Genomic DNA, 16014 nt, shown 5'->3' with positions numbered 1-16014 from the left:
TAGGCAAGCTTTGAGCCAGTTTATTTGAAAGGAATAAGTTGTCAGAGTTATTCACTGTTCATAGTCACTGTTCATAGTCTGAAAGCAAGATTTTGTGGGGAAAAAAGGGTTTGAGGTATTTTGGCTTCATAATTGACTTTGGAGGAATTCTAGACCTTTTAGACATATGCATAGCAATGACATTTTTGTATGAAGAAGCCACTGTGTCTTTACAAAGGTATGTTAAGAATAAGTGGGAAACTTATATAAGCAAATATAAATAAATGCAACTTTATTAGAATGTTTTTTTTCAGTAATTTTTCGATACTGAATTTTCCCCTTCAGTGAAATAGTTCTATGATTATGAATATTAAGCCTGTTTTAGTAAATACTAAAAGCCTTTTTCTAAAAACTATTAGGTCAAGACAATCAAGACACTTCCTCTCTTTTATGGAAGCATAGTAAAATTTTTTCTTTATGGTGATCATGATGGAGAAGTATATGCCACAGGAGGAGAGGTTCAGATTGCAATGGTAAGATAGCAAGTAATAAAACATTTTTATTGGAAGTCTCTTGGTACTGCTTATTTTTGTTTAATGCTGAAATAAAGATACAGTATTTTATATTTTGCTTGCATTTGGTTTTTCTTTTGGATACATTAGTGTTAGCATGAATTTTTGTGTTTCTTATTTGGTGTTTTCAATAATCTGTAGAGCTTAACATCTGCCCAATGTTTAACAAACATACGTATGTTATTTCTAGTTGTCAGAATAATTTTGTAAAGTGCAAATTTTGTCCAAGGCCCACAAACTAGTAAAAAATTGGAGCCAGAATTCTTTCTCCAGGATGAATAACTCTAAAATGAGAGTGGGCTTTATCCTTATATTCTTGATAATATTTAAATGGTATTTAATTATGTCTAAGGAGGTTACATGAAAAATAGAAGAACCATTGTGGTATAATGTAATAATGGTTATTATGACTTACATATTTAATTGGAGTAAAATGTTTCTTTGGAAGAAACAAATGTTTTCATTGTAGCCAAATTTGAATTTTTTTTTTTGAAATGTTGATATAAATTATTCAGGAACCTCAAGCACTGTATGATGAAGTAAAAACTGTGCCAATTGCAAAGCTCGATAGGACAGTTGCTGAGAAAGCTGTGAAAAAATATGTAGAAGATGAAATGGCAAGGTAATTCACATTTCAAATTGCAGGATAAGAGTAACAAAATAAAAAATGAATCATAGCGTTTTTAACTATTCTTGAGTGTGTTGTTAATGGACACATAATAGGACATTTGTAGTCTTAGATTTACATATTGTGATGAACTTGCTGTTAAAAAAAATTGAGAGCTTTGTAAAATAGAATCCTGCATTTTGTAGAAAAAGTAAATTTTATGTATCTAAAGTGTCACTGTTATAGGCACTATGACTCAAATATGTTAGAAAACAACTTGGTTTGACCTACCACTAGAAGAAAGTCGTAGTAACTGTTGGGAGGTAAAGATCAGTACCAAAGAAGTAAAGGAAAGTAGAAAAACAAAACTGTTTGTAGCTCCTGCTTGGCTAATGATGCAGTCATTTTGATTCTTACTGAATTTCACTAATAATTCTCTTCTTATAGTTTATTGTATTTCCCAAAGGTAACTTGTACTGTAAAAGAGCAGAGGAACCCCCTCCCCCCAATTGATAATTCTTGGCTCTTAATACCAAGAGATTTTGTATTACTGTTTCAGTAACCACAGTAATGGTTAGGGAAATTTTTTTAGATTATTAATCATATAGAATTTTAGCATTAGCCTTTCAAAATACTATATCAAAAATAAATATTACAGTTTCTGGTGACTTGTATTTATCTTATTAAGACCATAGTTAACATAGTTCATGAAACATTAATATGCTGGTTTCATAATAGGCTCCCTGATAGATTATCAGTAACTTGGCCTGAAGGAGATGAATTGTTGCCAAATGAGATTAGGCCTGCTGGAACCCCCATTGGTATGTTTTTTTTTTTTTTTTCCCTTAATACTGAAAATATGCTTTTTGTGTGTCTTACATAGTTAATATGTAAAAGACCATGATGAATTAAAACACTATGTCAAGACCTAGCAGACTTATCACATTTTTTTTTAATATATGAAACTTATTGTCAAATTGATTTCCATGCAACACCCAGTGCTCATCCCAAAAGATGCCCTCTTCAATACCCATCACCCACCCTCCCACCCCCTATCAACCCTCAGATTGTTCTCAGTTTTTAAGAGTCTCTTATGCTTTGGCTCTCTCCCACTCTAACCTGTTTTTTTTTCCCCCTTCCTGTCCCCCATGGTCTTCTGTTAAGTTTCTCAGGATCCACATAAGAGTGAAAACATATGGTATCTGTCTTTCTCTGTATGACTTACTTCACTTAGCATAACACTCTCCAGTTCCATCCACGTTGCTACAAAGGGCCATATTTCATTCTTTCTCATTGCCATGTAGTACTCCATTGTGTATATAAACCATAATTTCTTTATTCATCATTTGATGGACCTCATCACATTTTTTGAGTGTAACTAAGACATTCTTATTTTAAATTTTGGACTGGTAGGTGCATTAAGAATTGAAATACTGAATAAAAAGGGGGAAGCAATGCAGAAGCTTCCAGGAACAAGTCATGGAGGGTCAAAGAAACTCCTGGTTGAGCTCAAAGTTATATTGCATTGTAAGTATGCAAACTAATTTGGATCTTTTTAAATATTTGTTCTTAAATGTATAATGCAGGTTTTAATATCTACATATAATTATCGATGATCTAACAATCTGAGAGACACAGTAGATTTGATTAAAGTTAGGAATTCCAAGTGTGTTATGACTAATTTTTTAATCGGTATTTTTCCAAGGGTTTTTTTTTTTTTTTAGTTTATTTACTTATTTTGAGAGAGAGAGAGCGAGCACGAACAGGGGAGGGGCAGAGGGAGAATCCCAAGCAGGCTCTGCGCTCTCAGTGTGGAGCCCAGTGCAGGGCTCAAACTCACGAACTGCAAGATCATGACCTGAGCCAAAACCAAGAATCCAGTGCTTAGCTGACCGAGCCACCCAGCACCCAGGCACCCTGTTTTTTTTAAACCCTTTATTCTGAATTTTCCCAAGAAGGTGACTGTGGGCTAAAATAAGATATGGTGTATATATGTGTAGGAATTTGTACTAGATAGGAATTCAGATTAGCTAATCCATAAAATCTGTTGTAAATCAAAAAACTATGGCTCTGAACCTGTGAGCTAGAAGTACTTGGCTTAGATTATAGGCCTGTTGACTGGAGAAGAAATGAGTATTCTTGCTCATTTTATATTTCCCTAATTTGAATCATCTTGTTTGTTTCTTGTCCGTTGCTTTTTCTTGATGGCCTAAAAGTATTTTCACTTACGTTTAAGGATCTGTTCTGTCCCTACATACTGTGTGTCTCATCCATGGATTTTGAAGATACAGTATTTGATTTGATATATGTTTATTTCCAACAATTTAAAAACTAGTCAGTGATCCTATATACTTTATGTAAATGTCTTCTTAGGTCTCTTGGCATTCAACAGTTTGACTAACTTATTTTCCTGAAATACTCTCATTTTTGGCCTTTGTGACACCCGATACCTTATTTCTCCAACCCTCCCCCCCCCCCGCCCCCCCACCATTTATTAGGTATTCCAGATGGGGTTCACTGACTAGAATCAAAGTGTCAGGATTTCGTTCCTTCTGGAGGCTTTAGGACAGCCTTGCCTTTTCCATCTTGTAGAATCTGCCCACATTCTGTGGCTTGTGGCTCGTGGCTCATTCCTCCATCTTCAGAGTCAGCAGTGTAGCATCCTTCAGTCTTGCTGTGACTCGGACTCTCCTGCCTGCCCCCCCTCCTATAGTTTTTCCAACCAAAAACATTTTTTATTATGTTAAAATATATATAACATAAGTTTATCATGTTAACCATTTAAAAACATACAGTTCAGTGGCATTGAATACATTTATATTGTTGTACAACCATTACCACTGTCCATCTCCAGAACTTTTTTTCAACCCAGACTGAAACTTTGTAGTAATAACTTCCCATCACTCCCTCCCCACATCTCCTGGTAACCATTGTTCTACCTTGTGTCTCTGTGAATATGACTATTTTAGGTATCTCAGTAAGTGGAATCAAGTAAGTGAAATCATATTCTATTGTATGCTTGTGTACCACATTTAGTTTATCCATTCATTCATCAATGGACACTTAGGTTGCTGTCATGTATTAGCTATTATGAATAATGTCGCTGTGAACATTGGTATGCATATATCTGTTTATGTCCCCGATTTCAATTCTCTTGCATATACCCAGATGTGGAATTGCTAGATCATATGCTAATTCTAATGTATAACTTTTTGAGGAACTTTTTGTCAGACTGTTCTTCACAGTGGCTGCACCATTTTACATTCCACATCCTTGCTAACACATGTCATTTTCTGCCCCTCCCCACCCCACCCGTTTGTTTGATATTGAGCATCTCTTTGTGTGCTTATTGAGCATCTCTATATCTTTTTTGGAGAAGAGTCTATTCAGGTCCTTTCTCATTTTTAAATTCTGTTGTTTTTGAGTTGTAGGAGTTTTTATATTTGAATAATCCTTATCAGATACTGTATAATTTGCACATATTTTCTCTTTATTCTGTGGAATGCCTTCTTACCCTATTGATGGGGTTTTTTGATGCAGAAAATGTTTTAATTCTGATAACGTCCAATTTTTCTGTTTTTTGCTTTTGTTGCCTTTTCTTTTGACGTCCTATCCCAAGAAGTCACTGCTAAATCCAGTGTCAGGAAGCTGTTTCGTGAATGTTCATGTGTAAGATTAGTTTTATCATTGTAGCTCTTACATTTAGTTATTTGATTTATTTTGAGTTTAATTTATATAGATTAACTTCTTTTGCGTGTAGATACCTAGTTTTCCTAGCACCAATAATCAAATACTTTTTTCTCCATTGAATGGTCTTGGCATTCTTGTCAAAAATCATTGGACCATATATTCAAGGTTTTATTTCTGGGCTATTTGATTGGTCTGTATGTCTGCTCTTAAGCCAGTACCACACTGTTTTTGATAACTATAGTTCTGCAGTAAACTTTCAGAGGAAATGTGAGTTCTCCAACTTTATTTTTCTTAAGATTGTTTTGGCTGTTAGGGTCCCTTGAGATTCCATCTAAATTTAGCATGGGTGTCCTATGCCTGGAAGAAGTGATATTGGGGTTTTGATAGGGATTATATTGGATTTGTAAATCATTGGGTGTTATTGTCATCTTAATACATGAACATGGTTTGGTATCATCCAGGTGTGCTGAATTTATTTATTGACTGTAAACAGCTTTTTTGTGGAATCTTTAGGGCTTTGTACATAAAAGATCGTGTCATTGGGACATCTGGGTGGCTGGCTCAGTTGGTTAAGCGTCCGGCTTCAGCTCAGGTCATGATCTCACAGTTTGTGAGTTGGAGCCTCACATTGAGCTCTCTGCTGTTGGCACAGAGCCCACATCACATCCTCTGTCTCCCTCGTCTGTCCCTTCCCTGCTTGCATTATCTCTCTTTCTCAAAAATAAACATTACGAAAAATTGAAAAGATTATGTCATCTACAAACATTGAAATTTTACTTCTTTCTTTACAAAGTGGATTTTCTTTTTTCCTAATTGGTCTGGCTAGGACTTCCAGTACCATACTGAATAGATGTGGTGTAAGCAGACATCCTTGTCTTCTTGTTCATGATCTTGGAGGGAAAACTTTCAGACTTTTATTTCTGAATATGATGTTAGTTTTAGGCTTTTCGTAGCTCTGCAGGACTCCACACATGATCTGGCCTTGTCTCCCTGTTCAACTTTATTTCTAACATTTTCATCCTCACTGTATTCCCAGTCATAATTCTTTTTGTTCCTGTACAAGCCCAATTTTCCCACCTCTGGACCTTTGTATGTATTTCCTCTGCCTGCAACTTTTAAACAGCAACTTTTCTTTATTAATTAATTAATTATTTATTTATAAATGTTTATTTATGTTGAGAGAGAGCAAGAGCAGGGGAGGGACAGAGAGCGAGAGGGAGAGAAAGAATCCCAAGCAGACAGTGCAGAACCCAGGACAGGGCTCAGTCTCACAAACCATTGGATCACGATGTGAGTTTAAATCAAGAGTTGGACGCTTAACTCACTGAACCACCTAGGCATCCCTAAACAGCATATCTTTGATAAAACTATTTCTCAGGTTTCAGACTGCCACTTTCTTAGACTTTTTTCTGTTTTTCTAGTTTTCTACTAATATACTTAGATTTATTTGTATAACTTGGTGTTTTGTTATTTCTTAAATGTGCCTTTGCTGTCTAGAACAGAGGTGGCAAATTATTTGTAATGGATCAAATAGTACATATTTTGGCTTTGAGGACCCTAAATTCTTTGTCACAGCTACCTAACTGCTATTCTAGAATGAAAGCAGCCATGGGCAATAAAGTAGTTTGCAGACTCCTTGATCTACAAGATGGAAATTCCATGAATGCAAGCATATTGTTGTTTTTTTTTTTCACTTTTTTCTAGTGCCTAGGGTACAAGAGGTAGTTATTAAGTTTCTGTTGAGTAAATAAAAAAGGTATCAGAAAGTTGCTTGGTCTTTTTTAGAGAACTCTAATGGCTTACTGTCTAATATTCATTATAAATTTACAGTTGCAACATTTTTTAAATTATGTAATGGGCTCCAAGATATATTGGTTAACCTAAGTCAATAGGAAGTATTTGGTTGTACTTGTTTTGTGTGTGTGTGTGTGTGTGTGTGTGTGTGTGCGCGCGTGTGCGCGCGCGCGTGCCTGTGTGCGTGTGTGTGTGTATGTGGTGAATCTCAAGTACATGCATCTCTCAAAATGTGTAATTTCAATTACCACAGTAATTCCTTTTGGTCATCTTATAACCATCCAACTTAAATTTCTCTGATTTTCTAAAATGATAGACTTTTGTGGTGGTTTTGGTATCAGACACATGTATTACATTTAGTTATTATATGTCTTCAATTTCTTTTTTTTCAAAGTAGAGCTCCCTCCTTTTTTTCTTCATGCCAGTAATTTGCTGACAGAACTCAATCACTTGTAGTGTAGTGGATTTCACAGATTCTGTTTGTTCCTTTGGGATGTCATTTAACTACTTTTCCTATTTGTTCAATTGCCAGAAAACTGAAAGGTAAGCCTAAAAGATTGAATACATTTGGGTTCCTAATATTTCTGTTTTGTAAAGTAAGAATCAGTACTTTATACCTAATCTGAGTTTCTTATGGTATTATATGTTAAGAGGCATATGATTAATGATTGTTCCACGTTAAGTGCTGCTAATGGATCATTAAATTCACTTGGCTAATTATAAAGTTCTCTTTCAACCATTATGTAATAGTCTCATCCATTGTTGATTTTGCCTGAATTATTTGGTGAATTAGTTATTACAGGTAATTCTTTTCTGATTCTTTCGTTCCTTCCTAATTTGTTATCCAGACTTCATCTGTGAAGAATTTTATCAGTTAGGTTCATTGGTTTACCTGAAATGCAGCTTTTATAGGAAAGGCAGTAAAAAGTATAATTCTTTTTCTTTAATTGCAAATTACCAGTTAAGCATTGTTGCTGTACAATAATGCCTGGTGAGCAGTTTCTGTTTTTTGGTAGTGTTTTTGTGAGTATGTGGGGTTTTATATATTTAACATGCTTCATTCATTTTGATGTGCCTTCATATTGTCTCTTCTGTCTCCTTGATGTGATCCTTTTTGTCTTTGATGCGAGTTTTCTTGCTTCCTGACTCAAGATATCCTAGAATATTGTTATACATGTTCTACCCTAGACTTGGTTTCAGCCATTACTGCTGGTTCCTTTCTGTGGGGAATGGTGTTTAGAGGCCACAATCTGAGTGGTAGGGTTGCTCATTGCCCCCAGGTGAAATTGCTTTTAAGCTTTTTAAATGCTAATCACAAACATTTTTTGAAAAGAAAAACTGAATTCACATTGACATTTTGGGTTTTTATTGAACTAATTTGACTTTATGCTTTTATTTCATTTCTTTAATGCTGAAAATCCAGATTCCTTAACATTAATGGTTATTTGCTTTATCCTACAATGTATTTCATTTCAAAATAATAATACTAATATAATTACTAACAATAAGACTTGATGAATTGGACTATTTTGCAGCCCTGTCCTTAAAATCTTTCTTTCTGTATAAATTGTAAAAATGATTCTAATGTTACTTGAAATATACTTTTTTTTTTTTAAATGTTTATTTTTGAGACAGAGAGAGAGCATGAGCGGGGGAGGAGCAGAGAGAGAGAGGGAGACACAGAATCTGAAGCACGCTCTAGGCTCTGAGCTGTCAGCACACAGCTCGACGTGGGGCTCGAACTCACGGACCGTGAGATCGTGACCTGAGCCGAAGTCGGACGCTTAACCGACTGAGCCACCCAGGCGCCCCGAAATATACTTTTAAAATGTAGTCAAGTCACCTACTTAATACACATTTTGGTTTTGTTTATGAATTGCTGTATTTTAATGCAATTTCTTGAATTTTTAAGTCATTTACATAATTTCAAAGTCAGAAATAAACCTTCAGAGAAGTTATGTCATCCCTGTACTCTTTTTTCTTCCCTCTTTACGTAATGATTTTATTAGTTTTTGGCTTATCTTTCCTGTGTTTCGTGCTATAATACTGAGCAAGAATGTATTTATATTTCTGTCTTTTCCTTATAAAAAAGCTAGTATGTTTGATATATATGCTTTTACTCCTTTCCCATAACAATAGGTCACTAGGTCTTAGCGATTATTCTGTATAAATATAGTATTTTAATCTTGAAAACTCTTAAGGAAAATTATTTTTAATATCAAAAAATTATCTCTGTTCTTTTGTATCAATCTTATTTACAGATATATTTTTAAGAAATAAAGGTGATTTAATGAGCTAATTTTCATTATGCTGTTCACTTGCATAGGATAACTTTAGATCTTTTGATGAAGTTTTAAAACAATTTTAAAATGTACAACAAACAAAGATATTTGATACCAGTGTGACATTTCATATTCATGTTCTGTTTTCAGTTTCTCAAGGTATAAATGTTTTGTTTTTTCTTTTATTAAGCTTCAAATGGAAATAAAGAAATCATTTCACATATTAGTCAACATGGAGGAAAATGGCCTTACTGGTTTAAAAAAATGGGTGAGTTATTATTCTGAATGTTAAAAATTATGTCAGTATTATGTTGACTTGATTTTTAATTTCTTCTTAATTTGTCCAGAAAATATTCAAAAGTTGGGGAATTATACGTTGAAATTACAAGTTGTATTGAATGAAAGTAATGCAGACACATATGCAGGAAGACCGCTACCATCAAAAGCAATTAAATTTTCTGTTAAAGGTAAGTGAAATACCAGTATATAACTACATATTATGCTGAAGGTGGCATTTTAAATGAAGGGGGAATAGATAAATAATTCAGTAAAAGATGTTTGGCCAGTTGTATAATCATTATCTCAAAATGACTTTATAGGGGTGCCTAGGTGGCTTAGTCAGTTAAGTGTCCAACTCAGAATTTCATCTCAGGTCATGATCTCCCCACCATGAGATTGAGCCCCGCATTGGGCTCCATGCTGGGCGTGGAGCCTGCTTGAGATCTCCTCTCCCTCTGCCTCTCCCCCTCTTGCACTCGCTCTCAAAAAAATAAATAAAATGGCTCTATAATTCTGCTTCATAATCATTTCTTTTAAGGTTTTTACTTAAATTTCAGTTTGAATATACAGTGACTATACAGCGTAATATTGTTCCAGGTACACAGTTGAGTGATTCAACACTTCCGTACAACACTCAGTACTCATTTTGACAAGTGTACTCCTTAATCCCCATCACCTATTTAACCCATCCTCCACCACCTTTCCTTCTAGTAACCGTCAGTTTGTTTTCTGTAGTTAAGAGTCTGTTTCTTGGTTTGCCTCTTTTTTTCCCTTGTGCTTGTTTATTTTGTTTCTTAATTTCCACATATGAATGAAATCATAAGGTATTCATCTTCTGATTTATTTGGCTTAGCATAATGCTCTCTAGCTCTATGTCATGCAAATTCATAATGATATTTCTTTAAAATTTTTGAAGTCCTCATTGTTTTCTGTTGTTGCTGATAACATCTAAAGCTATTCAGATTCCTGACCTTTGCTTGTGAGCCTCTCTGCCCCTCACCCCAACCCTAGTCTTGCCTCTTCTCTGACCCCCAGCTGTTTGGAGAATCTTTTTTTTGTTCTAGTTTCTGAAGTTTTAAATTCTAGGAATTTTTCTTGAATTACTTTGATTTCCTACTCTGTTTTCCACGTTATCTAATATTAAGACAGTAGACCTCTTGACTGGTGTATTAATATTCTTTTTCTACTTTTCATTTTTTATTTTACTATATTATGGGAAATTCCTTTAACACGATATTCTACCCTTTCTATTGAATTTTTCCTTTATGCTGTCATTTTTTATTCTCTGTTCCCTATTCAAAGCATTGTCTGCCTACTTCATATATTCAGTAATTCTTGGAGGGTATCAATAACAGTGGTGGTCTTTTTTGAAGCATTTAAACTTCATTCATAGTCATTTTCCTCCATGGTTTTGTTTTTGTTTTAAATGTTTGCCCTTTTAGAATAGATGCTCTCTTACATGACTAGTGATTTGCTTACACTTAACGACAGGACATTTGAAAGCTTTTAGTTCATTTGGGGGAGATGATGAGAATTTTTAGGTTTTCTTTTTTTGACTGTTCAGATTCCCCAGAGTAGAGCCTTCCAGTCTCCTGGTAGGTGGGTAAATACCTGGCTGCCAGCATTTTGGGAGCAAGCTGGGGAAGACTGTTGGGGTTCTCACATCTATCTAATCTTTCACTTGCTATTTTCAGCAGACTGTGACACATTTAATAGTGCTTTGCCCCTTACTTCTTAACCCTACTCTTTTATCTTCCTCAGAGAATTAGCCATCTGTTGGTGGGGATGAGGAAGACAATTGACTGGTTTTGTGTATTGAGGAGTAGGGATTTGGGGAACTCTTTCTTTAAACAGACTTCAGCAGGTCTTTTTCATTCCGGTTTCATTCCAACATACCATCCCTGAGACTTTTGGGTATCCTGTAGTGTGAATTAGATTGGTTCTCTGCTTGCTTTGTTGATAATTGAGGGTTTGATGTTCTTGGGTCTTTCCATTAAGTCAGTTACACTTAAGACATATGGAGAACCCATATGGTCTTCAGTTTCAAATCCTATTGCTATTGTATATTTTGTTTTTGTAGTTTTAGACCTCTGTAAAAAAAAAAAAAAAATCTCTGAATAAAATCTCTGTAGTGTCATTATTATGGGATTTTTGGAGAGAGCTGATTTAAGTGCCTGTGATCACCTTACCTTCTTTAATCAATAGGGCCACCATGGAAATTGTTCCTTTGTGTACGTACAGATCTACCACATTGTTTTAAGAGCTGTGGAACACATTCCATAGATGAACATGCTATAGTTGAAGTAGTTTTCTATTGATGAACATTTTGGTTGTTTCCTATTTTTTGGCTATTACAAACCATGTTTCTATATGGGAAAAAATTTATGCTGCTTTGTGTACATGTGCTAGAAGTTTTGTAGTGTGGACACCAAAAAGTAGAATTGCAAAACTGATACGTATATGCCTTAATGTTTAAATACATTACTGTCAAATTGTCCTTCCTAAAGGTTGTGCCAAGGTACCCTCACCAGCAGACTATGAAAGTTCCAGTTTTCCTGTGCCGATTCCTGGCTGACCTCTGTATTTATCCTACTTGGTGATTAAATTGTTTCATTATTAGGTTGTGCACCTCTTCTTGCCTTTCTTGGGCTGTGTCATCTGTGAAAGCCTGTTTGTTTGCTGTGCTCATTTTAATAGTTTAAAGCTGTGGTTCTCAAATTTTGGCTTTGTATTTTAATTACCTGGAGAACTTATTAAGACACAGACTGCGGGGCATCACTCCCAGAATTTCTGACTCAGTAGGTTTGAGTGAACCCTAGAATATGCCTTTCTAATAATTTCCCAAGGGATGGCTGAAATCATTAGACTAGAGACCACACTTTAAGAACAGCTGGTGGGGCGCCTGGGTGGCTCAGTCGGTTAAGCGGCTGACTTCGGCTCAGGTCATGATCTCGCGGCCCGTGAGTTCGAGCCCCGCATCAGGCTCTGTGCTGACAGCTCAGAGCCTGGAGCCTGTTTCAGGTTCTGTGTCTCCCTCTCTCTGACCCTCCCCCGTTCATGCTCTGTCTCTGTCTCACAAATAAATAAACGTTTAAAAAAAAACAAAACAGGTGGTTTATAGGAAGTTTTTATGTATTCGGGATTTTAAACCTTTGTTGGATATGTTGTAAATATTTTCTCATATAAAGCATCTCTTTTAACTTTGTTCATTATAACTAATAAAATATATTTTGCTAAATACATTCTTTCATAGCTCCTGAATACAGTAATCCCTCTTGTGTGCAGCAGAAATGTTGCAATACCACCACCAGTGAATCCCTTGAAATTGCAAATAGTAACAAATCATATTATGTACTGTTTTTTCCTATGTATACCTACCTATAATAAAGTATCATTTATAATTTAGGGGCAGTAAGAGATTATATAATAGTAAGAGATTGTTGTAACAATGAAATAGAACATTTATAAAAATATACAGTAATAGAAATTATTTTCTTTCTTAAAAAATCCTATACTACTTTACTCATTCTTCTTGTGTTGATGTGAGATGATAAAATGCCTGTGTGATGAGATGAAGTGAGGTGAATGACGCAGGAATTGTAACATAGCTTTAGGCTACTATTGACCTTCTGAAACTATGTCAGAGGTGGAATCATCTGCCTCTGCACTACAGTTAACCACTGACGAGGAGGGATATTGTGTTTTGCCTTAGTTTCTCCTATGATAAGGTTATAAAGTTTTTCTTCATTATATTCTAATAATTTCGTAGAATTTATATATAGTGAGATAAAGATCTGACTCTTCCCATGAGGCTTATAGGTATAATTTATGTAGGGGAGCCTGGATGGCTCAGTCAGTTGAGCTTCTGACTCTTGGTTTCGGTTTGGGTCATGATCTCATGGTTTGTGAGTTCCAGCACAGAGCCTGCTTGGAATTCTCTCTCTCTCTCTCTCTCTCTCTCTCTCTCTCTGTCTCTCTGTCTCTCTCTCTGTCTCTCTCTCTGTCTCTCTCTGTCTCTCTCTCTCTGTCTCTGTCTCTCCCTCTCTCTGTCTCCTCCCCCCCCCCCACAGTGTCTCTCAAAATGAATAAATAAATTTTTAAAAACACTAGATTTAATTTATATAAGTTTTTCACAGATTTAAAATGCCATCTTTGTCATAATTTAATATCCTGTATATAAAATATGGCTGTTTCTGACCTATGAATTTGCTTCTCATGTTTACTTTTTTTTTTTTTTTTTTAAAGAGGGTAAACCAGAGAAGTTTTCATTTGGTCTTATGGATCCTCCTTTTCGTGTTGGAGTCCCATTCAATATCCCTCTGGAGTTTCAGGATGAATTTGGTCATACTAGTCAACTAGGAAATGATATTCAGCCAGTTTTTGAAGCAAGGTAATTTGAAGGATCATTTTGTATATGATTTTTCATATTTACTAAGCATTTAGTCTTTTTTTTTAGCTTAAATTATTTGTGTGTGTTTAACATTAGATTTATCATTTAGAGTGTATAGTATATTTTTTAATATCTGGGGGATTTATTTACTCCCAGGCTATGCTTTGTGACTACAGTGTCATTATAAATTGCTTTAGTTTTGACAAAATATTGTTAAAGTTGTTCAAGTGAAAGTGATAGCTCTGTCTTACTCCATTTTATTCTGCAAGTATGAAAGAAAGTTATTGCTACTTAAACTTAGTGTTATTGCTTACTCTGGAAGGTTTTTAACCTGGTAATACAGTTTTGGGTTTGTTTTTTTTTTAAACTATAGCCATAAAGTTTATGGTTTCCATGGAAATTTGAGTCTTTCCTTAGAATTTCCCTCTATGTAATAGTTCTTTAGTGTTGTGATTGGCTTACAATAAGAAATCAGAAACTTAACTATGATTGAGGATGTTCATTATTTTCCATTCTCTCTTTTTAAGGTGCTTTGGGAGAAAGTCTTGTTCATTCTCAAGAGCATGAATACTAATTGTTTCTTTTTTGCATTAGCTGCCAAATTTGTCTTTTTGAGCCCACTTTTTACGTATGTTTTCTTCTCTTGTCTCTGTACTTTTTTCCCTTTGTGTTGTAATCGTTCACTCTTAATCATCTGAGCATGTGCTATGTTGTAGGCATTTGTAGCTAGACATATGGAAGTGAATAAGGACATAGTATTTGCCTTCTAGAAGCTCACATGGTTAAGTTCTTGAAAAACAATATATGGTTATAAAAAATACTCAAAATGAGTTTTTTAGCTTTATGTTCTCTTAAGGTGCAAAAACTGATGCTTGTCTTTTGACATACTGCATTCAGTTGAATATTAAATGGTAATGGAAAAGAACACTTAAATGTGTTTGTTTAAAAATAAAACACTTAAAAGTATATCCCTTCTAGTCACAAATAGAAAATATTAGTGCATTATTTGGTACCTATTATTGATTATAATTCTATCCTATCCTTATAAGGGTATTCTTACATAAGAACTCTCTGTCACATGTGCATGCATATTTATATTTGGAGTTTTCAACTTAGTGAAAAAAAAATCCTTACTAAAAAAAAATGTGAATTTATCTTCAACCAAGACCATTTTCTGAGTGGGTTTCTTTTTTTTTTTTTTTCGGTGTTAGATTAATTTAAAAAAAATCATTCATATAATTTAAAGAATCAAATAGTATGTTAAGGCTTATTATTTAAAAAAAAGGGCAGTTTCTTTTCTCTCTGCCCTCTCTATTCCACCCACAACTCACTTCTCAGAGAACCATTTTCAACTTTCTTACTTGAATCTGTTCGTAACTACTGCCACATACCTACATTTTGAATTGCTATTCTTCATTCTTCAGTTGTAGGCATTATTGCTTGATTTACAGCTGTAGATAAAGATAACCTCTTGTTGCCATTGCAGTTACAGATAAGCTTCCTTCCTATTCCTGTATTCCTCAATAAAGTTTATATTGTGGCTTGATTGGTATTTAGTGCTTGCTCTGTTGCAGTTATGTAGATACTAGTCACTTTATTGTACAACTTTGTTACTTTTTTCCTTGGATAAATTTATTACAAATTAAACCCTAAGCTCTCTGCCAAATTGTCTCATATCCTCTTAAGATGTTTTAAGTGCATAGATAATCTATCAGTTTCATATTTTTGGAGACATCTCTCTTGGAGCTTGTGATGTGCTAAAGTCTATACTGATTGTGTTTATGTTTGTTATAGTTGACATTCTGTTATCTTCCTTCACCTTCATCTTAGGAATTCCCTGTGTCCTCTGTGTTGAGGAAATAAAATTAAAAACAAAACCTACCCCTCAACCTAGAAAACTTCTTCATAAAGGTAGAAGAGAAAACAGTTTCATTATTGACTGAACATTAAACCAAAATGTCATAATTATCATAGGCAATTGGATAAAGAGATTGCAAAGACTGAAGAAAACCTTATTCCTTTATGTGGATAAGTGGCTATAACTTATATATTCATGTTTTAAAGATGAAATAACTAAGTTTACCACTGGCTGTAGGATTTGCAATTTGGAGTCAGCTGACTGGAAGTTAGGCTCAGAAAACTGGGAGATAGGGATTTTTACCTTTTTTTTGATGAGTACACTGCAGAGAGTTGTCTTTAAGGTCCTTGAGGAAACATTCCTGAATTGTGAGACTGTTAAGTGGCTTATTTTACTTAGCATTTACTTTTTCATGGCTCTCCAGTTTTTTAGAAGCTTCTCTTGCTGAAACACATCCTTCACTAGGTTCCTATGAAGGAGTACCTGTGAGAGACAGTTATTTCTCAAAAATGTCTCTATTCTACTTGATTGTATTGAAAGTTGGGCACTATTTTCCTCAAAAT

General features: G+C 34.7%; 1 protein-coding gene across 4 annotated transcripts in view; it reads left to right on the top strand.

Annotated features, from left to right (window-relative positions):
* Positions 1 to 16014, top strand: part of SMCHD1 (structural maintenance of chromosomes flexible hinge domain containing 1) — a 167728-nt gene that overhangs the window by 42661 nt on the left and 109053 nt on the right. For all 4 annotated transcript variants that reach the window (XR_006195121.1, XM_042909996.1, XM_042909997.1 and 1 more), the window contains exons 14-20: positions 399 to 512; positions 1067 to 1173; positions 1897 to 1979; positions 2572 to 2685; positions 9115 to 9192; positions 9272 to 9391; positions 13449 to 13593. Coding sequence is in view for 3 of the 4 variants with exons in the window: in XM_042909996.1 (XP_042765930.1) it covers positions 399 to 512; positions 1067 to 1173; positions 1897 to 1979; positions 2572 to 2685; positions 9115 to 9192; positions 9272 to 9391; positions 13449 to 13593 (761 nt within the window). In the remaining variant the exon portion in view is untranslated. The remainder of the gene's footprint in view (positions 1 to 398; positions 513 to 1066; positions 1174 to 1896; positions 1980 to 2571; positions 2686 to 9114; positions 9193 to 9271; positions 9392 to 13448; positions 13594 to 16014) is intronic.

Source organism: Panthera leo, chromosome D3 (assembly GCF_018350215.1).
Source record: "Panthera leo isolate Ple1 chromosome D3, P.leo_Ple1_pat1.1, whole genome shotgun sequence".
Classification (NCBI taxonomy): domain Eukaryota; kingdom Metazoa; phylum Chordata; class Mammalia; order Carnivora; family Felidae; genus Panthera; species Panthera leo.
The sequence above is the reverse complement of the archived record's forward strand: the minus strand, read 5'-3'. Positions and strand labels throughout refer to the sequence as shown.